General features: G+C 49.4%; 1 protein-coding gene across 5 annotated transcripts in view; it reads right to left on the minus strand.

The window, feature by feature from the left end:
- The window catches only part of LOC138281115 (uncharacterized), a 415049-nt gene that overhangs the window by 233215 nt on the left and 157522 nt on the right, over nt 1-24312 (minus strand). For all 5 annotated transcript variants that reach the window (XM_069219553.1, XM_069219552.1, XM_069219551.1 and 2 more), the window contains exon 11: nt 13012-13047. In XM_069219553.1, the coding sequence (XP_069075654.1) occupies nt 13012-13047 (36 nt within the window). The remainder of the gene's footprint in view (nt 1-13011; nt 13048-24312) is intronic.

Consider the following 24312-nt stretch of genomic DNA (forward strand, 5'->3'; position numbering starts at 1 on the left):
AGCCCACCGTTGGGGGTTCAGAGCAACCCCAAAGTCACCACACCAGCAGCTCAGGGCCGGTCAGGTGCAGAGTTCAAAGTGGTGCCCAAAACACATAGGCTAGAATGGAGAGAAGGGGGTGCCCCGGTTCCGGTCTGCTTGCAGGTAAGTACCCGCGTCTTCGGAGGGCAGACCAGGGGGGGTTTTGTAGGGCACCGGGGGGGACACAAGCCCACACAGAAATTTCACCCTCAGCAGCGCGGGGGCGGCCGGGTGCAGTGTAGAAACAAGCGTAGGGTTTGTAATGGAAGTCAATGGGAGATCTAGGGATCTCTTCAGCGCTGCAGGCAGGCAAGGGGGGGCTTCCTCGGGGAAACCTCCACTTGGGCAAGGGAGAGGGACTCCTGGGGGTCACTTCTGCAGTGAAGGTCCGGTCCTTCAGGTCCTGGGGGCTGCGGGTGCAGAGTCTTTTCCAGGCGTCGGGACTTAGGTTTCAGAGAGTCGCGGTCAGGGGAAGCCTCGGGATTCCCTCTGCAGGCGGCGCTGTGGGGGCTCAGGGGGGACAGGTTTTGGTACTCACAGTCGTAGAGTAGTCCGGGGGTCCTCCCTGAGGTGTTGGTTCTCCACCAGCCGAGTCGGGGTCGCCGGGTGCAGTGTTGCAAGTCTCACGCTTCTTGCGGGGAGTTGCAGGGTTCTTTAAAGCTGCTTCTTGAAACAAAGTTGCAGTCTTTTTGGAGCAGGTCCGCTGTCCTCGGGAGTTTCTTGTCGTCGTCGAAGCAGGGCAGTCCTCAGAGGATTCAGAGGTCGCTGGTCCCTTTGGAAGGCGTCGCTGGAGCAGAGTTCTTTGGAAGGCAGGAGACAGGCCGGTGAGTTTCTGGAGCCAAGGCAGTTGTTGTCTTCTGGTCTTCCTCTGCAGGGGTTTCAGCTAGGCAGTCCTTCTTCTTGTTGTTGCAGGAATCTAATTTTCTAGGGTTCAGGGTAGCCCTTAAATACTAAATTTAAGGGCGTGTTTAGGTCTGGGGGGTTAGTAGCCAATGGCTACTAGCCCTGAGGGTGGGTACACCCTCTTTGTGCCTCCTCCCAAGGGGAGGGGGTCACAATCCTAACCCTATTGGGGGAATCCTCCATCTGCAAGATGGAGGATTTCTAAAAGTTAGAGTCACCTCAGCTCAGGACACCTTAGGGGCTGTCCTGACTGGCCAGTGACTCCTCCTTGTTATTCTCATTTTCTCCGGCCTTGCCGCCAAAAGTGGGGGCCGGGCCGGAGGGGGCGGGCAACTCCACTAGCTGGAGTGTCCTGCGGTGCTGTGACAAAGGGGTGAGCCTTTGAGGCTCACCGCCAGGTGTTACAGCTCCTGTCTGGGGGAGGTGTTAGCATCTCCACCCAGTGCAGGCTTTGTTACTGGCCTCAGAGTGACAAAGGCACTCTCCCCATGGGGCCAGCAACATGTCTAGTGTGGCAGGCTGCTGGAACTAGTGAGCCTACACAGACAGTCGGTTAAGTTTCAGGGGGCACCTCTAAGGTGCCCTCTGGGGTGTATTTTGCAATAAAATGTACACTGGCATCAGTCTGCATTTATTGTGCTGAGAAGTTTGATACCAAACTTCCCAGTTTTCAGTGTAGCCATTATGGTGCTGTGGAGTTCGTGCAAAACAGACTCCCAGACCATATACTCTTATGGCTACCCTGCACTTACAATGTCTAAGGTTTTATTTAGACACTGTGGGGGTACCATGCTCATGCACTGGTACCCTCACCTATGGTATAGTGCACCCTGCCTTAGGGCTGTAAGGCCTGCTAGAGGGGTGTCTGACCTATACTTGCATAGGCAGTGAGAGGCTGGCATGGCACCCTGAGGGGAGTGCCATGTCGACTGACTCGTTTTGTTCTCACTAGCACACACAAGCTGGCAAGCAGTGTGTCTGTGCTGAGTGAGAGGTCTCCAGGGTGGCATAAGACATGCTGCAGCCCTTAGAGACCTTCCTTGGCATCAGGGCCCTTGGTACTAGAAGTACCAGTTACAAGGGACTTATCTGGATGCCAGGGTCTGCCAATTGTGGATACAAAAGTACAGGTTAGGGAAAGAACACTGGTGCTGGGGCCTGGTTAGCAGGCCTCAGCACACTTTCAATTGTAAACATAGCATCAGCAAAGGCAAAAAGTCAGGGGGCAACCATGCCAAGGAGGCATTTCCTTACACATGGCAATGGTAACTTTAGAATGGGGAGGGGTCAATGGCCTGAAACAGGTGGTGGTCTCCTCAAACATCCCAGTAGACTGTCTGCTTGGAAATGACCTGGAGTCCTCAGCATGGGCTGAGGTAGAACTAAAAACCCATGCAGCCATGATGGGTATCCCTGAACTGGTGTGTGTAAAAACAAGAGCACAATGCAAGGCACAGGGTGAAAAAGTAGAGCTGGAGTCTGGAAGAAAGGCCCAGCCTACCAAGAGAAAAGGAAAGTCAGTTGGGAAACCAACTGCAACACAGTCAGAAAAAGAGAACCTCTCTTCTCAGGAAGAAGTTCTGCCCTCTGAGGGAACTGAGCCTTTGGAGCTTGAACCTTATCAGGTTGAGCTCTTAGGCCCAGGGGGGCCCTCAAGGGAGGAGCTGTGTAAGGGACAAGAAACCTGTCCCTCTCTTGAAGGCCTTAGGCAGCAAGCTGCTGAAGAGTCCAAGGGCAAGAAAAATGGAACACATAGGGTCTATTGGGAAGATGGACTCCTGTACACTGAGGCCAGAGACCCCAAACCTGGTGCCACTAGGAGAGTGGTAGTGCCTCAGTCGTTCAGAGAGTTTATTCTGACCTTAGCCCATGATATTCCCCTTGCTGGGCATTTGGGACAAACCAAGACGTGGGAGAGGTTAGTCAACCACTTCTACTGGCCCAATATGTCCCACAAGGTTAAGGAGTTTTGCCTCTCCTGCCCCACCTGTCAAGCCAGTGGTAAGACAGGTGGGCATCCAAAGGCCCCCCTCATTCCACTTCCAGTGGTGGGGGTCCCCTTTGAAAGAGTGGGTGTGGACATAGTTGGTCCACTAGAACCTCCCACAGCCTCAGGAAATATGTATATCCTAGTAGTAGTGGATCATGCTACTAGGTATCCTGAAGCTATTCCCCTTAGGTCAACTACTGCCCCTGCAGTAGCCAAGGCCCTCATTGGTATCTTTACCAGAGTGGGTTTCCCTAAGGAGGTGGTGTCTGACAGAGGTACCAACTTCATGTCAGCATACCTAAAACACATGTGGAATGAGTGTGGGGTGACTTACAAATTCACTACACCATACCATCCACAAACTAATGGCTTAGTTGAGAGATTCAACAAGACATTAAAAGGCATGATCATGGGGCTCCCAGAAAAGCTCAAAAGGAGATGGGATGTCCTCTTGCCATGTCTGCTTTTCGCTTACAGAGAGGTGCCACAGAAGGGAGTAGGATTCTCACCCTTTGAACTTCTGTTTGGTCACCCTGTAAGGGGACCACTTGCTCTTGTTAAAGAAGGCTGGGAGAGACCTCTTCATGAGCCTAAACAGGACATAGTGGACTATGTACTTGGCCTTCGCTCTAGAATGGCAGAGTACATGGAAAAGGCAAGCAAAAACCTTGAGGCCAGCCAACAGCTCCAGAAGTTTTGGTATGACCAAAAGGCTGCAATGGTGGAGTTCCAACCAGGGCAGAAAGTCTGGGTTCTGGAGCCTGTGGCTCCCAGGGCACTTCAGGACAAATGGAGTGGCCCTTACCCAGTGCTCGAAAGGAAGAGTCAGGTCACCTACCTGGTGGACCTGGGCACAAGCAGGAGCCCCAAGAGGGTGATCCATGTGAACCGCCTTAAGCTCTTCCATGACAGGGCTGATGTGAATCTGTTGATGGTAACAGATGAGGATCAGGAGGCAGAGAGTGAACCTCTCCCTGATCTTCTGTCATCAGACCCAAAAGATGGCTCAGTAGATGGAGTGATCTACTCAGACACCCTCTCTGGCCAACAGCAAGCTGATTGTAGGAGAGTCCTACAACAGTTTCCTGAACTCTTCTCCTTAACCCCTGGTCAGACACACCTGTGTACCCATGATGTGGACACAGGAGACAGCTTGCCTGTCAAAAACAAAATTTTTAGACAGTCTGACCATGTTAAGGAAAGCATCAAGGTGGAAGTCCACAAGATGCTGGAATTGGGAGTAATTGAGCGCTCTGACAGCCCCTGGGCTAGCCCATTGGTCTTATTCCCCAAACCTCACACCAAAGATGGAAAGAAAGAGATGAGGTTTTGTGTGGACTACAGAGGGCTCAACTCTGTCACCAAGACAGACGCCCATCCAATTCCTAGAGCTGATGAGCTCATAGACAAATTAGGTGCTGCCAAATTCTTAAGTACCTTTGACTTAACAGCAGGGTACTGGCAAATAAAAATGGCACCTGGAGCAAAAGAGAAAACAGCATTCTCCACACCTGATGGGCATTATCAGTTTACTGTTATGCCCTTTGGTTTAAAGAATGTCCCTGCCACCTTCCAAAGGTTGGTGAATCAAGTCCTTGCTGGTTTGGAGTCCTTTAGCACAGCTTATCTTGATGATATTGCTGTCTTTAGCTCCACCTGGCAGGATCACCTGGTCCACCTGAAGAAGGTTTTGAAGGCTCTGCAATCTGCAGGCCTCCTATCAAGGCATCCAAATGCCAGATAGGGCAGGGAACTGTGGTTTACTTGGGCCACCTTGTAGGTGGAGGCCAAGTTCAGCCACTCCAACCCAAGATCCAGACTATTCTGGACTGGGTAGCTCCAAAAACCCAGACTCAAGTCAGGGCATTCCTTGGCTTGACTGGGTATTACAGGAGGTTTGTGAAGGGATATGGATCCATTGTGACAGCCCTCACTGAACTCACCTCCAAGAAAATGCCCAAGAAAGTGAACTGGACTGTAGAATGCCAACAGGCCTTTGACACCCTGAAACAAGCAATGTGCTCAGCACCAGTTCTAAAAGCTCCAGATTATTCTAAGCAGTTCATTGTGCAGACAGATGCCTCTGAACATGGGATAGGGGCAGTTTTGTCCCAAACAAATGATGATGGCCTTGACCAGCCTGTTGCTTTCATTAGCAGGAGGTTACTCCCCAGGGAGCAGCGTTGGAGTGCCATTGAGAGGGAGGCCTTTGCTGTGGTTTGGTCCCTGAAGAAGCTGAGACCATACCTCTTTGGGACTCACTTCCTAGTTCAAACTGACCACAGACCTCTCAAATGGCTGATGCAAATGAAAGGTGAAAATCCAAAACTGTTGAGGTGGTCCATCTCCCTACAGGGAATGGACTTTATAGTGGAGCACAGACCTGGGACTGCCCATGCCAATGCAGATGGCCTTTCCAGGTTCTTCCACTTAGAAAATGAAGACTCTCTTGGGAAAGGTTAGTCTCATCCTCTTTCGTTTGGGGGGGGGGGGGGGTTGTGTAAGGAAATGCCTCCTTGGCATGGTTGCCCCCTGACTTTTTGCCTTTGCTGATGCTATGTTTACAATTGAAAGTGTGCTGAGGCCTGCTAACCAGGCCCCAGCACCAGTGTTCTTTCCCTAACCTGTACTTTTGTATCCACAATTGGCAGACCTTGGCATCCAGATAAGTCCCTTGTAACTGGTACTTCTAGTACCAAGGGCCCTGATGCCAAGGAAGGTCTCTAAGGGCTGCAGCATGTCTTATGCCACCCTGGAGACCTCTCACTCAGCCCAGACACACTGCTTGCCAGCTTGTGTGTGCTAGTGAGAACAAAACGAGTAAGTCGACATGGCACTCCCCTCAGGGTGCCATGCCAGCCTCTCACTGCCTATGCAAGTATAGGTCAGCCACCCCTCTAGCAGGCCTTACAGCCCTAAGGCAGGGTGCACTATACCATAGGTGAGGGTACCAGTGCATGAGCATGGTACCCCTACAGTGTCTAACCAAAACCTTAGACATTGTAAGTGCAGGGTAGCCATAGGAGTATATGGTCTGGGAGTCTGTTTTGCACGAACGCCACAGCACCATAATGGCTACACTGAAAACTGAGAAGTTTGGTATCAAACTTCTCAGCACAATAAATGCACACTGATGCCAGTGTACATTTTATTGCCAAATACACCCCAGAGGGCACCTTAGAGGTGCCCCCTGAAACTTAACCGACTGTCTGTGTAGGCTGACTAGTTCCAGCAGCCTGCCACACTAGAGACATGTTGCTGGCCCCATAGGGAGAGTGCCTTTGTCACTCTGAGGCCAGTAACAAAGCCTGCACTGGGTGGAGATGCTAACACCTCCCCCAGGCAGGAGCTGTAACACCTGGCGGTGAGCCTCAAAGGCTCACCCCTTTGTCACAGCACCGCAGGACACGCCAGCTAGTGGAGTTGCCCGCCCCCTCCGGCCCCGGCCCCCACTTTTGGCGGCAAGGCCGGAGAAAATAATGAGAATAACAAGGAGGAGTCACTGGCCAGTCAGGACAGCCCCTAAGGTGTCCTGAGCTGAGGTGACTAACTTTTAGAAATCCTCCATCTTGCAGATGGAGGATTCCCCCAATAGGGTTAGGATTGTGACCCCCTCCCCTTGGGAGGAGGCACAAAGAGGGTGTACCCACCCTCAGGGCTAGTAGCCATTGGCTACTAACCCCCCAGACCTAAACACGCCCTTAAATTTAGTATTTAAGGGCTACCCTGAACCCTAGAAAATTAGATTCCTGCAACAACAAGAAGAAGGACTGCCTAGCTGAAAACCCCTGCAGAGGAAGACCAGAAGACAACAACTGCCTTGGCTCCAGAAACTCACCGGCCTGTCTCCTGCCTTCCCAAGAACTCTGCTCCAGCGACGCCTTCCAAAGGGACCAGCGACCTCTGAATCCTCTGAGGACTGCCCTGCTTCGACGACGACAAGAAACTCCCGAGGACAGCGGACCTGCTCCAAAAAGACTGCAACTTTATCCAAAGGAGCAGCTTTAAAGAACCCTGCAATCTCCCCGCAAGAAGCGTGAGACTTGCAACACTGCACCCGGCGACCCCGACTCGGCTGGTGGAGAACCAACACCTCAGGGAGGACCCCGGACTACTCTACGACTGTGAGTACCAAAACCTGTCCCCCCTGAGCCCCCACAGCGCCGCCTCCAGAGGGAATCCCGAGGCTTCCCCTGACCGCGACTCTCTGAAACCTAAGTCCCGACGCCTGGAAAAGACCCTGCACCCGCAGCCCCCAGGACCTGAAGGACCGGACTTTCACTGCAGAAGTGACCCCCAGGAGTCCCTCTCCCTTGCCCAAGTGGAGGTTTCCCTGAGGAAGCCCCCCCTTGCCTGCCTGCAGCGCTGAAGAGATCCCTTGATCTCTCATTGACTTCCATTGCGAACCCGACGCTTGTTCTAACACTGCACCCGGCCGCCCCCGCGCCGCTGAGGGTGAAATTTCTGTGTGGGCTTGTGTCCCCCCCCGGTGCCCTACAAAACCCCCCTGCTCTGCCCTCCGAAGACGCGGGTACTTACCTGCTGGCAGACTGGAACCGGGGCACCCTCTTCTCTCTATTGAAGCCTATGCGTTTTGGGCACCACTTTGAACTCTGCACCTGACCGGCCCTGAGCTGCTGGTGTGGTAACTTTGGGGTTGCTCTGAACCCCCAACGGTGGGCTACCTTGGACCAAGAACTGAACCCTGTAAGTGTCGTACTTACCGGGTAAAACTAACAAAAACTTACCTCCCCCAGGAACTGTGAAAATTGCACTGTGTCCACTTTTAAAATAGCTATTTGTGAATAACTTGAAAAGTATACATGCAATTGAAATGATTCAAAGTTCCTAATGTACTTACCTGCAATACCTTTCAAACAAGATATTACATGTTAAATTTGAACCTGTGGTTCTTAAAATAAACTAAGAAAAGATATTTTTCTATAACAAAACCTATTGGCTGGATTTGTCTCTGAGTGTGTGTACCTCATTTATTGTCTATGTGTATGTACAACAAATGCTTAACACTACTCCTTGGATAAGCCTACTGCTCGACCACACTACCACAAAATAGAGCATTAGTATTATCTCTTTTTACCACTATTTTACCTCTAAGGGGAACCCTTGGACTCTGTATGTGCTATTTCAAAGTAAGGAATAGCATGCACAGAGCCAACTTCCTACACCAGGTCAATAGGTTTTTATATAGAGAAATATTTTCGTAATTTATTTTAGAACTACAAGATTCAGAATTCAAGTAAGTACATACATTGTAAGGTACTTGGCATAGGTAAATATAGAACTTTGAATGAAAACCGTAATGTACACAGTTTGGCATAAAATGGCAATAAGCTATTTTAAAAGTGGACAGTGCAAAATTCAACAGTTCCTGGGGGAGGTAAGTAAAGGTTAGTTTGTCAGGTAAGTAAAGCACTTACAAGTTCAGTCTCTGGGGCATAGGCAGCCCAACATTGGGGGTTCAAGTTAACCCCAAACACCTAGCACTAGCAACACTGGGCCAGTCAGGTGCAGAGGTCGAAGAGGTGCCCAATTGGCATAGGCGCCTATGGAGGACTAGGGGTGCACTGGTCTTAGTCTGCAAGCAGGAAAGTACCTGCGTCCTCGGGTAACAGACCAGGGGGGGGGGTTTGTAGAGCACTGGGGAGAGGGGTCCCAACTAGGCACACAAAATACACCCAGAGCGGCACAGGGGCGGCCTAATGCAGTGTGCAAACAAGGCATCTGGTTTGGGGTTTAAAATCAATGGAAGGACCCGGGGGTCACTCTGGCGATGCAGGCAGGGCATAGGGGGGCTTCTCAGGCCAGCCACTGGCTGGGCAAAGATGAGGGCCGCCTGCTGGTCACTCCAGCACCGTTAGTTGGTTTCTTTCGTGCCTGGGGGCTATGGGTGCAGTGCTTCTTCCAGGCGTCGGGTTCTTTGTTACCAGGCAGTCGTTGTCAGGGGGATCCTCTAGATTCTCTCTGCAGGCGTCACCTTAGGGGTGCAGGGTGGTTGACTCAGGGCGGACACACCATGGGAGTCACCTGGAGGTCCTCGCTGCAGTGTTGGTTTCTCTGGACACGGGCCGGGGGAGTCAGGTGCAGAGTGTTGGGGACTCATGCTTCAGGAGTGAGGTGAGAGTCCCTTTAAAGATGGTTTCTTCTTTGTTGCTTTTGACAGAGTTTCTGTCCACTGGAGTTTCTTGGTCCTTTGGGTTTACAGGGCAGTCCTCTGAGTCGGCAGAGGTTGCTGGACCTGCTAGATGTTTCGCTTTTGCAGGTTCTTTGAATCTGGAGACAGGCCGGTAGGGCTGGGGCCAAGACAGTTGTCGTCATCTCCTTCTCTGCAGGATTTTCAGGTCAGCAGTCCTTGTTAGGTCGTCCGGAATCTAAAATCCTGGGTTCAGGGTCGGCCCTAAATACTGAATTTAGGGTGTGTTAGGGTCACAGGGCAGTAGCCAATGGCTACTGTCCTTAGTTGCTACACCCTCCTTGTGCTCCCTCCCTTTGGGGGAGGGGAGCACATTCCTATCCCTATTGGGCTAAATCCTCCCAAAAAAGATAGAGGATTTTCCAAGGAGGGGGTCACCTTAGGGGTGGACCTGGCTGAGGGGGTGACTCCTCCTTGTTTTCCTCATTCTCTCTCCGGACTTGCCACCATAATTGGGGGCTTTGCTTGGGGGGCAGGGTGGGGCGGGGCAATCTCCACTAGCTGGGGTGCCCTGGGGCATTGTAACACAAAGCCTGAGCCTTTGAGGCTCACTGCTAGGTGTTACAGTTCCTGCAGGAGGGAGGTGTGAAGCACCGCCACCCAATGCAGGCCTTGTTTCTGGCTTCAGAGAGCACAAAGGCTCTTAGCCCAGGACGTCAGAAACATATCCCTCAGTGGCAGGCTGGCACAGACCAGTCAGTCCTGCACTGAAGGCTTGGGTACAATACAGGGGGCATCTTTAAGATGCCCTCTGTGTGCATTTTTTAAATAAATCTGGCATCAGTGTGGGTTTATAAGTCTGAGAAGTTTGATACCAAACTTCCCAGTGTAGCCATTATGGAACTGTGGAGTTTGTTTTGACAAACTCCCAGACCCTACACATAATATGGCCACACTCTAATTACAATGTCCAAGAATGGACTTAGATGCTGTAGGGGCATATTGCTCATGCAGCTATGCCCTCACTTGTGGCATAGTGCACCCTGCCTTAGGGTGACTTACCTATTCCACAGGCAGTATTATGTGTGCATGGCATCCTGAGGGGGATGCAATGTCGACTTTGCCATTTTCTCCCCATCAACACATACAATCTGCAATGGACTAGCACTCTCCCCATGCTCCAGTGCCGGGACGTAATGGTTATGGCCTCAGCATAGGTGCACTGTGCCGCGGGACATAACCATTATGTCCTTGGCACAGAAGGGGTTAAGAGGTTTTGGGATTCACATGTTGTGCATCTATTCCGTAATCTAGCGGTTGGGTCGGGAATTAAATTTGTCCTCCTGCTCTCTCCCTTTGTTTTGATTGTGTGTCGACCACAATTTGCTGCTAAGTTCATCCCCTCTATGACGTCAGAATCTTCAGATTCTTATTTCTCCTGGATTCTGATGTGCTTGAAGCTTTCCTAGTTTTGAAGCGCCTGTTTGCACTTACCCCTATTTTCGGGAAGGCGGAAAGTGAATCAAGAAAACTCTTCAGGCTCCAAAACTACTCAAATATCCATTTGTTTTGCAGCATGAATCCTTTTTAGGATTCATCTGAATACGTAGAGTGGTTTGGTTTCTTGGAAAGGCTGGGTTGAAATGTGGGGGCGTTGGCAAACAAGTGTTGTAGCACTCTGTGCCTCCTTTTAAAAAAAATCTTATTGTCCATGGAGTCATGTTTTGTGAAGGTGTGTGGGAATGACCAAGTAGCAGCCATGCAGGTGTCACCAATGGGTACATTTGCTTGGAACCCTAGGGTTGCACCATTTTTCCTGTTTGAGAGTGCCATGGGGCATGTGGATAGTTTTTCCTGCCCTTCTGTAGAAGATCTGTATTGTTTTCACTACCCAATGTGTGACTGTCCCTTGTGTTACCCTTGCTCACTCTGGCAAAGGAGACCGAGTTGGCTCCCTTTTTTAATTGCCTTTGTTGGTAATACAGGAGTGCTCTTGCGACACTGGATCCTGGAAAAAGGCCTGTAGTTCGATACCTGGTCGACATGGAATTGTGATACCAGTTTGGGCAGAAATTAAGGGTTTGTTTGCGAGACAATGTCCTTGTGGATTTGAAAGTATGGTTCCTGGATTGCCAGTACTTGTAACTCACTGACTCTCCCAACAGATGCGATTGCTATTAGGAATGCTGTTTTTAAATATCAGAACTTCAGCTCCATGTTATGCATTGGCTCAAATAGCTCTGTTATCAGTTTTGGGAGTACTGTGTTCAGGGTCAACATATGTACTGGTTCGGCCCTTGGTAGCACTACTTTGATCATTCCAGAAATCTTTCCACCACTAGGAGCGAGAACAGACTGTTGGCAGTTGCTCCTCTGGTGTAGGCTTCTATGGCAACTAGAAGGGCCTTTAGTGATGCGTAGGCCAGGCTGCTGTCCAGTAGGTGGGTGAGGTGTGAGTACTGTAACATGCCCAGTCCTTGACGTCCATATTTTGGCTGTTCCCGCACCAGTGGATGCATCTGCTCCAACTAAACGTGTGGCACTTCCTAGAGCCTAGCTTTCTAGCCTTCCTCAGGATTTCCACTGTTCTGTGGGCAACTCTTTAAGTGTCCAAACCCTAGGTATTCAGGTGTGGTTACTTCTGGGCATCACTCTTCCATTTTGCATACGAGTATAAGTGATGTTCCCAGTTGTCTGGCCTTGTCCAGTACCTTGGGATCAAGGAAATCTATGGAAAGGAGTACGCAAATCTCACCGACCAGACTATCAACATCGATTGGTGGTGTAGGAAGCTACTGTGAAGTGTTGGTATTTTAAATTTTACGGACTTGTAAACCAGTCCATTCTTTAGAATGGTGTACCCCATTGTCTACATATACTGTTCAGTACCTCCAGCTTCATATCCAATTCATGGGAGGTGCTTTCTTGTCTGCTCAGTGTCTGCCTCTGTGTTCTGCCTTCCCGAGAGGTGTATTGTCACTGAGGTTGTGTTCCTTCGGTTGCTGTAAAGAAATGGCTCTTTTTATATGGTCAACCCATAAGTTGTCCGACTACTGCTGTTGGTCTTTCGATTCAGAGTGCATTGAGACCTGCTGATCAGATCTCAGTGTCCATACCCTAAAGTGAACATCGAATTGGCTGTACCCAATTGGAAATGGCTAACTTACCAGTAAATCTCTACTATATGGTACCCTGGTATCCAGGGCATGTAAGTTAGCGGGGCACCCCAGGGATTACAGCACTTGGGGACATCCAGGGTGGCTCCACAAGTAAAAGAGGTTCTCCAGTCGGCCGCTGAAGACTGGCAGAGCAGTCCTGCACTGCTAGCCAGACTCTGTCCTCCAACACTGTATGCAAGTCAGCCCTACATCATGCCTTACAGCCTTCATTGAAAATGAAGTATCAGCACTATTGTGTGCTTGAAATCCCACCTTGCCGGGAAAAAGATGGTCTCTGTACACAATGCTTATAATATAGTTATTTTGTCACGCTGCTTTCTCTAATGGTTCAATTACAGCCACAGAGTAACAGAGGAGAGAGCTGTGGAAGGAGACCAACTAGATATTAGCTGTGATCTTGAAAGCGTTTAAGGTTTTTGGAGTAGGGAAACTAAAATTGTTAAGAGATATTTACTACTGAAAAAATCCTTATGTTGTTTTTCCACCCAATCTTGGTAAGCTATTTAGTAAAACAATTTGAATAATACATGTATACATCTTATTTGTGAATTTTTCAATTGCATGATGCTAGTGAAATCACTAAAATGTTTTCTGTGCCTGACAAAACAAAAACTGGAAACTTATCTTAAGCCATCACTGAATGTAACATTTATGTCCAAGACAAAACAAACGTTTGCTGCAAGTTAATGAGAAGAAATTAGACTTCTTATCTCAAATCCATTTGTTACTTATAACGCTTGCTAAAAGTTGGAAAAATGGATACATACCAACGATTGGAGAGCTTTAGTTTTCAATGTTTCATTCTGTAAAGAAAATATACTTTCTGTGAAAAGCTACATTTATCCAAAACATTTCTGGCAATACAATCACAAAATACAAAACATTTTTACAAATGTCAAATTACATTTATTGCTGCACGCACACCAAAAGCGCGTAGAATCACTAATTTGTTACACAAATCAGTTACCTCACACCAGGAAAACAACTTCTAAAGAACTTTATTTTCATGAACAATTTGGTTTGTAGAAATGTCAGGCATTAAGAAAATAAATCACTCAAAGAATTGGTAGGTACATCAGTTGCCTAAAAGTAAACCACGTGAGTTAACAGCCCTCCAACCATACCACTAAGACATATGAAAATTGTTGTACAGGAACACTGAAGAAATGCCTCTTTTTGCATTATCTCCCCCAAACCTTTGGGCTAATGCTCTTGGCTTTCAACTCAGAAAATGCACAGGGACCAGCTAACCAGGTCTAGTGCTCTAGACCAGTGGCACCCAACCCTTTGACCTCTGTGGACCCCCATTTTATCATTACTGGAACTCGGAGACCCCCACTGAATCATTACTGGAATCTGGAAACGACCCCCCCCATTACTGAACGATAGGGACCTAATCTGTGAATATTATTTAATTTTCTAGGCAGTCACGGACCCCCTTGGGAACCACTGCTCTAAACCTTAAAATGTCTTTGTACAAATGAGTGACACCCAACTGAAGTAAGTTAACTTACCTGTAAATCCCTAGTATATGGTACTATGTTTACCTAAGGTCTGTAAGTTAAAACGTCACTTGTTGATTGAGCCACTCGTGCCACCACAACAATGAAAGGGAAGCCTGCCTCTAGGCTGCCATTGTAAACTGAAAGAGTGTTTTTTGGACTGCTAACTCCACTTTCTTTGCCATTTCAACCCACGACAAAGTTAAAATCTCCCTTGTTAATATTTATTATTCATCCCCAAGGTATTAACAAGCAGAGGATGACTTTCAATGGATCGCAGCGAGGTAGCTGCTCTGCTACTTACGAAACCCTGACCCAGAATCAGGTAGTCTACGAATGATTTAGCACCGGGTGCCCCACGAACATGCAGTGCACTAAGGGCGACGGAGGCGGCCCCCTACCGTCCGCGCTCCGGTCCCCAAGCGAGCGGCTCTACGCACCGGCCCAAGAGGCCGGCTATCCCAGGCCAACCGAGGCTCCACAGCACTGCGGTATCGTTACGGTTTAGGGGGGATTCTGACTTGGAGGCGTTCAGTCATAATCCCACAGATGGTAGCTTCGCCCCATTGGCTCCTCAGCCAACCACATACACCAAATGTCTGAACCTGCGGTTCCTCTCGTACTGAGCAGGATTACTATTGCAACAACACATCATCAGTAGGGTAAAACTAACCTGTCTCACGACGGTCTAAACCCATTAACAAGTGTAAAGAAATGGCTCCCTGTTGCAGTTACCCCCCACTTTTTGCCTGATACTGATGCTGACTTGACTGAGAAGTGTGCTGGGACCCTGCTAACCAGGCCCCAGCACCAGTGTTCTTTCACCTAAAATGTACCATTGTCTCCACAATTGGCACAACCCTGGCACCCAGGTAAGTCCCTTGTAACTGGTACCCCTGGTACCAAGGGCCCTGATGCCAGGGAAGGTCTCTAAGGGCTGCAGCATGTCTTATCCCACCCTAGGGACCCCTCACTCAGCACAGACACTGCTTGCCAGCCTGTGTGTGCTGGTGGGGAGAAAATGACTAAGTCGACATGGCACTCCCCTCAGGGTGCCATGCCAACCTCACACTGCCTGTGGCATAGGTAAGTCACCCCTCTAGCAGGCCTTACAGCCCTAAGGCAGGGTGCACTATACCACAGGTGAGGGCATAGGTGCATGAGCACTATGCCCCTACAGTGTCTAAGCAAAACCTTGGACATTGTAAGTGCAGGGTAGCCATAAGAGTATATGGTCTGGGAGTCTGTCAAAAACGAACTCCACAGCTCCATAATGGCTACACTGAATACTGGGAAGTTTGGTATCAAACTTCTCAGAATAATAAACCCACACTGATGCCAGTGTTGGATTTATTAAAAAATGCACACAGAGGGCATCTTAGAGATGCCCCCTGTATTTTACCCAATTGTTCAGTGCAGGACTGACTGGTCTGTGCCAGCCTGCTGCTGAGAGACGAGTTTCTGACCCCATGCGGTGAGAGCCTTTGTGCTCTCTGAGGACAGAAACAAAGCCTGCTCTGGGTGGAGGTGCTTCACACCTCCCCCCTGCAGGAACTGTAACACCTAGCAGTGAGCTTCAAAGGCTCAAGCTTCGTGTTACAATGCCCCAGGGCACTCCAGCTAGTGGAGATGCCCGCCCCCTGGACACAGGCCCCACTTTTGGCGGCAAGTCCAGGAGAGATAATGAGAAAAACAAGGAGGAGTCACTGGCCAGTCAGGACAGCCCCTAAGGTGTCCTGAGCTGAGGTGACTGACTTTTAGAAATCCTCCATCTTGCAGATGGAGGATTCCCCCAATAGGAATAGGGATGTGCCCCCCTCCCCTCAGGGAGGAGGCACAAAGAGGGTGTAGCCAGCCTAAAGGACAGTAGCCATTGGCTACTGCCCTCCCAGACCTAAACACTACCCTAAATTCAGTATTTAGGGGCTCCCCAGAACCTAGGAAACTAGATTCCTGCAACCTAAGAAGAAGAGGACTGCTGAGCTGAAAAACCCTGCAGAGAAGACGGAGACACCAACTGCTTTGGCCCCAGCTCTACCGGCCTGTCTCCCCCCTTCGGAAGAAAACTGCTCCAGCGACGCTTTCCCCAGGACCAGCGACCTCTGAATCCTCAGAGGACTGCCCTGCTCTAAAAGGACCAAGAAACTCCAGAGAACAGCGGCCCTGTTCACCCAAGACTGCAACCTTGTTTCCACTGCACCCGGCGACCCCGACTCGGCTGGTGGAGAACCAACACCTCAGGGAGGACCCTCCGGCGACTCCGAGACTGTGAGTAACCAAAGTTGTCCCCCCTGAGCCCCCACAGCGACGCCTGCAGAGGGAATCCCCGGGCTCCCCCTGACCGCGACTGCCTGACTCTGAAAACCAGACGGATGGAAAAGACCCTGCACCCGCAGCCCCCAGCACCTGAAGGAACGGAACTCCAGTGCAGGAGTGACCCCCAGGAGGCCCTCTCCCTTGCCCAGGTGGTGGCTACCTCGAGGAGCCCCCCCCTTGACTGCATCGCTGAAGAGACCCCTTGGTCTCCCATTGATTCCAACTGAAAACCCGACGTGTGTTTGCACACTGCACCCGGCCGCCTCCGTGCTGCTGAGGGTGTACTTTCTTTGCTAACTTGTGTCCCCCCCCGGTGCCCTCCAAAACCCCCCCTGGTCTGCCCTCCGAAGACGCAGGTACTTACCTGCAAGCAGACCGGAACCGGGGCACCCCCTTCTCTCCATTCTAGCCTATGTGTTTTGGGCACCACTTTGAACTCTGCACCTGACCGGCCCTGAGCTGCTGGTGTGGTAACTTTGGGGTTGCTCTGAACCCCCAACGGTGGGCTACCTTGGACCCAAACTTGAACCACGTAGGTGGTTTACTTACCTGCAAGAACTAACAATTACTTACCTCCCCTAGGAACTGTGAAAATTGCACTGTCTAGTTTTAAAATAGCTATATGTGTTTTATTTGAAAAGTATATATGCTATTGTGATTATTCAAAGTTCCTAAAGTACTTACCTGCAATACCTTTCATGCAAAGTATTACATGTAGAATTTGAACCTGTGGTTCTTAAAATAAACTAAGAAAAGATATTTTTCTATACAAAAACCTACTGGCCTGGAATTGTCACAGTGTGTGTTTCTCATTTATTGCCTGTGTGTATGTACAACAAATGCTTAACACTACTCCTTTGATAAGCCTACTGCTCGACCACACTACCACAAAATAGAGCATTAGTATTATCTCTTTTTGCCACTATCTTACCTCTAAGGGGAACCCTTGGACTCTGTGCATACTATTCCTTACTTTGAAATAGTGCATACAGAGCCAACTTCCTGCATTGGTGGATCAGCGGTGGGGTACAAGACTTTGCATTTGCTGGACTACTCAGCCAATACCTGATCACACGACAAATTCCACAAAATTGTCATTAGAAATTGTTTTTTGCAATTTGAACTATTTTTCTAAATTCTTAAAAGTCCTGATAGGGCTTTGTGTTAGTCCCTGTTAGCATTTCTTTTAGAGTTTAAAAGTTTTGTGAAAGTTTGAATTAGATTCTAGAACTAGTTTTAGATTCTTAAAAAGTATTCCAACTTTTAGAAACATAATGCCTGGTGCAGATGTGAATGTGGAGGAACTCGACCTCACACCTTACCTCCATCTTAAGATGAGGGAGCTAAGGTCACTTTGCAAAATAAAGAAAATCACAATTGGCTCAAGACCCTCCAAACAACAGCTCCAGGAGCTTTTGGCAGAGTTTGAAAAAGCCAACCTGTAAGGAAATGCCTCCTTGGCATGGTTGCCCCCTGACTTTTTGCCTTTGCTGATGCTATGTTTACAATTGAAAGTGTGCTGAGGCCTGCTAACCAGGCCCCAGCACCAGTGTTCTTTCCCTAACCTGTACTTTTGTATCCATGTAAGGAAATGCCTCCTTGGCATGGTTGCCCCCTGACTTTTTGCCTTTGCTGATGCTATGTTTACAATTGAAAGTGTGCTGAGGCCTGCTAACCAGGCCCCAGCACCAGTGTTCTTTCCCTAACCTGTACTTTTGTATCCACAATTGGCAGACCCTGGCATCCAGATAAGTCCCTTGTAACTGGTACTTCTAGTACCAAGGGCCCTGATGCCAAGGAAGGTCTCTAAGGGCTGCAGCATGTCTTATGCCACCCTGGAGACCTCTCACTCAGCACAGACACACTGCTTGCCAGCTTGTGTGTGCTAGTGAGGACAAAACGAGTAAGTCGACATGGCACTCCCCTCAGGGTGCCATGCCAGCCTCTCACTGCCTATGCAGTATAGGTAAGACACCCCTCTAGCAGGCCTTACAGCCCTAAGGCAGGGTGCACTATACCATAGGTGAGGGTACCAGTGCATGAGCATGGTACCCCTACAGTGTCTAAACAAAACCTTAGACATTGTAAGTACAGGGTAGCCATAAGAGTATATGGTCTGGGGGTCTGTCAAACACGAACTCCACAGCACCATAATGGCTACACTGAAAACTGGGAAGTTTGGTATCAAACTTCTCAGCACAATAAATGCACACTGATGCCAGTGTACATTTTATTGTAAAATACACCACAGAGGGCACCTTAGAGGTGCCCCCTGAAACTTAACCGACTATCTGTGTAGGCTGACTAGTTTTAGCAGCCTGCCACAAACCGAGACATGTTGCTGGCCCCATGGGGAGAGTGCCTTTGTCACTCTGAGGCCAGTAACAAAGCCTGCACTGGGTGGAGATGCTAACACCTCTCCCAGGCAGGAATTGTCACACCTGGCGGTGAGCCTCAAAGGCTCACCTCCTTTGTGCCAACCCAGCAGGACACTCCAGCTAGTGGAGTTGCCCGCCCCCTCCGGCCAGGTCCCACTTTTGGCGGCAAGGCCGGAGAAAATAATGAGAATAACAAGGAGGAGTCACTGGCCAGTCAGGACAGCCCCTAAGGTGTCCTGAGCTGAGGTGACTCTAACTTTTAGAAATCCTCCATCTTGCAGATGGAGGATTCCCCCAATAGGGTTAGGATTGTGACCCCCTCCCCTTGGGAGGAGGCACAACGAGGGTGTACCCACCCTCAGGGCTAGTAGCCATTGGCTACTAACCCCCCAGACCTAAACACGCCCTTAAATTTAGTATTTAAGGGCTACCCTGAACCCTAGAAAATTAGATTCCTGCAACTACAAGAAGAAGGACTGCCCAGCTGAAAACCCCTGCAGCGGAAGACCAGAAGACGACAACTGCCTTGGCTCCAGAAACTCACCGGCCTGTCTCCTGCCTTCCAAAGATCCTGCTCCAGCGACGCCTTCCAAAGGGACCAGCGACCTCGACATCCTCTGAGGACTGCCCCTGCTTCGAAAAGACAAGAAACTCCCGAGGACAGCGGACCTGCTCCAAGAAAAGCTGCAACTTTGTTTCCAGCAACTTTAAAGAACCCTGCAAGCCCCCCGCAAGAAGCGTGAGACTTGCAACACTGCACCCGGCGACCCCGACTCGGCTGGTGGCGATCCAACACCTCAGGAGGGACCCCAGGACTACTCTGATACTGTGAGTACCAAAACCTGTCCCCCCTGAGCCCCCACAGCGCCGCCTGCAGAGGGAATCCCGAGGCTTCCCCTGACCGCGACTCCTTGAACCTAAAGTCCCGACGCCTGGGAGAGACCCTGCACCCGCAGCCCCCAGGACCTGAAGGACCGAACTTTCACTGGAGGAGTGACCCCCAGGAGTCCCTCTCCCTCGCCCAAGTGGAGGTTTCCCCGAGGAATCCCCCCCTTGCCTGCCTGCAGCGCTGAAGAGATCCCGAGATCTCTCATAGACTAACATTGAAAACCCGACGCTTGTTTCTACACTGCACCCGGCCGCCCCCGCGCTGCTGAGGGTGAAATTTCTGTGTGGACTTGTGTCCCCCCCGGTGCCCTACAAAACCCCCCCTGGTCTGCCCTCCGAAGACGCGGGTACTTACCTGCAAGCAGACCGGAACCGGGGCACCCCCTTCTCTCCATTCTAGCCTATGTGTTTTGGGCACCACTTTGAACTCTGCACCTGACCGGCCCTGAGCTGCTGGTGTGGTGACTTTGGGGTTGCTCTGATCCCCCAACGGTGGGCTACCTTGGACCAAGAACTGAACCCTGTAAGTGTCTTACTTACCTGGTAAAACTAACAAAAACTTACCTCCCCCAGGAACTGTGAAAATTGCACTAAGTGTCCACTTTTAAAACAGCTATTTGTCAATAACTTTAACAGTATACATGCAATTTTGATGATTTGAAGTTCCTAAAGTACTTACCTGCAATACCTTTCGAATGAGATATTACATGTAGAATTTGAACCTGTGGTTCTTAAAATAAACTAAGAAAAGATATTTTTCTATATAAAAACCTATTGGCTGGATTTGTCTCTGAGTGTGTGTACCTCATTTATTGTCTATGTGTATGTACAACAAATGCTTAACACTACTCCTTGGATAAGCCTACTGCTCGACCACACTACCACAAAATAGAGCATTAGTATTATCTATTTTTACCACTATTTTACCTCTAAGGGGAACCCTTGGACTCTGTGCATGCTATTCCTCACTTTGAAATAGCACATACAGAGCCAACTTCCTACATTGGTGGATCAGCGGTGGGATACAAGACTTTGCATTTGCTGGACTACTCAGCCAATACCTGATCACACGACAAATTCCAAAATTGTCATTAGAAATTGATTTTTGCAATTTGAAAAGTTTTCTAAATTCTTAAAAGACCTGCTAGGGCCTTGTGTTAGATCCTGTTTAGCATTTCTTTTAGAGTTTAAAAGTTTGTTAAAAGTTTGAATTAGATTCTAGAACCAGTTTTAGTTTCTTAAAAAGTATTCCAACTTTTAGAAGCATAATGTCTAGCACAGATGTGAATGTGGTGGAACTCGACACCACACCTTACCTCCATCTACAGATGAGAGAGCTAAGGTCACTCTGTAAACTAAAGAAAATAGCAATGGGCCCCAAACCTACCAAAGTACAGCTCCAGGAGCTTTTGGCAGAGTTTGAAAAGGCCAACCCCTCTGAGGATGGCAACTCAGAGGATGAAGATAGTGACTTGGAGGGAAATTCCCCCCCTCCAGTCCTACTTAGGGAGAGCAGGGCTTCTCAAGCCCTGACTCCACAAATAATAGTCAGAGATGCTGGTTCCCTCACAGGAGGGACCAACAACTCTGAAATCACTGAGGATAACTCCAGTGAAGAGGACATCCAGTTAGCCAGGATGGCCAAAAGATTGGCTTTGGAAAGACAGATCCTAGCCATAGAGAGGGAAAGACAAGAGATGGGCCTAGGACCCATCAATGGTGGCAGCAACATAAATAGGGTCAGAGATTCTCCTGACATGTTGAAAATCCCCAAAGGGATTGTAACTAAATATGAAGATGGTGATGACATCACCAAATGGTTCACAGCTTTTGAGAGGGCTTGTGTAACCAGAAAAGTGAACAGATCTCACTGGGGTGCTCTCCTTTGGGAAATGTTCACAGGAAAGTGTAGGGATAGACTCCTCACACTCTCTGGACAAGATGCAGAATCTTATGACCTCATGAAGGGTACCCTGATTGAGGGCTTTGGATTCTCCACTGAGGAGTACAGGATTAGGTTCAGGGGGGCTCAAAAATCCTCGAGCCAGACCTGGGTTGACTTTGTTGACTACTCAGTGAAAACACTAGATGGTTGGATTCAAGGCAGTGGTGTAAGTAATTATGATGGGCTGTACAATTTATTTGTGAAAGAACACCTGTTAAGTAATTGTTTCAATGATAAACTGCATCAGCATCTGGTAGACCTAGGACCAATTTCTCCCCAAGAATTGGGAAAGAAGGCGGACCATTGGGTCAAGACAAGGGTGTCCAAGACTTCAACAGGGGGTGACCAAAAGAAAGGGGTCACAAAGACTCCCCAGCAGAAGGGTGATGAGACAACCAAAACTAAAAATAGTAAAGAGTCTTCTACAGGCCCCCAAAAACCTGCACAGGAGGGTGGGCCCAGAGCCTCTTCACAAAACAATGGGTACAAGGGTAAAAACTTTGATCCCAAAAAGGCCTGGTGTCATAGCTGTAAACAGCATGGACACCAAACTGGAGACAAGGCCTGTCCCAAGAAAGGTTCCACTCCAAACTCCCATCCAGGTAACACTGGTATGGCTAGTCTCCAAGTGGGATCAACAGTGTGCCCAGAGCAAATCAGGGTCCACACTGAAGCTACTCTAGTTTCTGAGGGTGGGGTGGATTTAGCCACACTAGCTGTCTGGCCGCCTAACATGCAAAAATACAGACAACAACTCTTAATTAATGGGACTAGAATAGAGGGCCTGAGGGATACAGGTGCCAGTGTCACCATGGTGACAGAGAAACTGGTTTCCCCTGGCCAATACCTGACTGGAAAAACTTACACAGTCACCAACGCTGACAATCAGAGAAAAGTACATCCCATGGCAATGGTTACTTTAGAATGGGGAGGGGTCAATGGCCTGAAACAGGTGGTGGTCTCCTCAAATATCCCAGTGGACTGTCTGCTTGGAAATGACCTGGAGTCCTCAGCATGGGCTGAGGTAGAACTAAAAACCCATGCAGCAATGCTGGGTATCCCTGAACTGGTGTGTGTGAAAACAAGAGCACAGTGCAAGGCACAGGGTGAACAAGTAGAGCTGGAGTCTGGAAGAATGGCCCAGCCTACCAAGAGAACAGGAAAGTCAGTTGGGAAACCAACTGCAACACAGCAAAAGAAAGGGAACCTCTCTTCTCAGGAAGAAGTTCTGCCCTCTGAGGGAACTGAGCCTTTGGAGCTTGAACCTTATCAGGTTGAGCTCTTAGGCCCAGGGGGACCCTCAAGGGAGGAGCTGTGTAAGGGACAAGAAACCTGTCCCTCTCTTGAAGGCCTTAGGCAGCAAGCTGCTGAAGAGTCCAAAGGCAAGAAAAATGGAACGCATAGGGTCTATTGGGAAGATGGACTCCTGTACACTGAGGCCAGAGACCCCAAACCTGGTGCCACTAGGAGAGTGGTAGTGCCTCAGCTGTTCAGAGAGTTCATCCTAACCTTGGCCCATGACATTCCCCTTGCTGGACATTTGGGACAAACCAAGACGTGGGAGAGGTTAGTCAACCACTTCTACTGGCCCAATATGTCCAACATGGTTAAGGAGTTTTGCCTCTCCTGCCCCACCTGTCAAGCCAGTGGTAAGACAGGTGGGCATCCAAAGGCCCCCCTCATTCCACTTCCAGTGGTGGGGGTTCCCTTTGAAAGAGTGGGTGTGGACATAGTTGGTCCACTAGAACCTCCCACAGCCTCAGGAAATATGTATATCCTGGTAGTAGTGGATCATGCTACCAGGTATCCTGAAGCTATTCCCCTTAGGTCGACTACTGCCCCTGCAGTAGCCAAGGCCCTCATTGGTATCTTTACCAGAGTGGGTTTCCCTAAGGAGGTGGTGTCTGACAGAGGTACCAACTTCATGTCAGCATACCTAAAGCACATGTGGAATGAGTGTGGAGTGACTTATAAATTCACTACACCTTACCATCCACAAACTAATGGCTTAGTTGAGAGATTCAACAAGACATTAAAGGGCATGATCATGGGGCTCCCAGAAAAACTCAAAAGGAGATGGGATGTCCTCCTGCCATGTCTGCTTTTCGCTTACAGGGAGGTACCACAGAAGGGAGTAGGGTTCTCACCCTTTGAACTTCTGTTTGGTCATCCTGTAAGGGGACCACTTGCTCTTGTTAAAGAAGGCTGGGAGAGACCTCTCCATGAGCCAAAACAAGACATAGTGGACTATGTACTTGGCCTTCGCTCTAGAATGGCAGAGTACATGGAAAAGGCAACCAAAAACCTTGAGGCCAGCCAACAGCTCCAGAAGTTTTGGTATGACCAAAAGGCTGCACTGGTTGAGTTCCAACCAGGGCAGAAAGTCTGGGTTCTGGAGCCTGTGGCTCCCAGGGCACTCCAGGACACATGGAGTGGCCCTTACCCAGTACTAGAGAGGAAGAGTCAGGTCACCTACTTGGTGGACCTGGGCACAAGCAGGAGCCCCAAGAGGGTGATCCATGTAAACCGCCTTAAGCTCTTCCACGACAGGGCTGATGTCAATCTGTTGATGGTAACAGATGAGGATCAGGAGGCAGAGAGTGAACCTCTCCCTGATCTTCTGTCATCAGACCCAAAAGATGGTACAGTAGATGGAGTGATCTACTCAGACACCCTCTCTGGCCAACAGCAAGCTGATTGTAGGAGAGTCCTACAACAGTTTCCTGAACTCTTCTCCTTAACCCCTGGTCAGACACACCTGTGTACCCATGATGTGGACACAGGAGACAGCATGCCTGTCAAGAACAAAATCTTTAGACAGTCTGACCATGTTAAAGAAAGCATCAAGGTGGAAGTCCACAAGATGCTGGAATTGGGAGTAATTGAGCGCTCTGACAGCCCCTGGGCTAGCCCAGTGGTCTTAGTCCCCAAACCTCACACCAAAGATGGAAAGAAAGAGATGAGGTTTTGTGTGGACTACAGAGGGCTCAATTCTGTCACCAAGACAGATGCTCATCCAATTCCAAGAGCTGATGAGCT

Source organism: Pleurodeles waltl, chromosome 2_2 (assembly GCF_031143425.1).
Source record: "Pleurodeles waltl isolate 20211129_DDA chromosome 2_2, aPleWal1.hap1.20221129, whole genome shotgun sequence".
In the NCBI taxonomy this organism is placed as follows: domain Eukaryota; kingdom Metazoa; phylum Chordata; class Amphibia; order Caudata; family Salamandridae; genus Pleurodeles; species Pleurodeles waltl.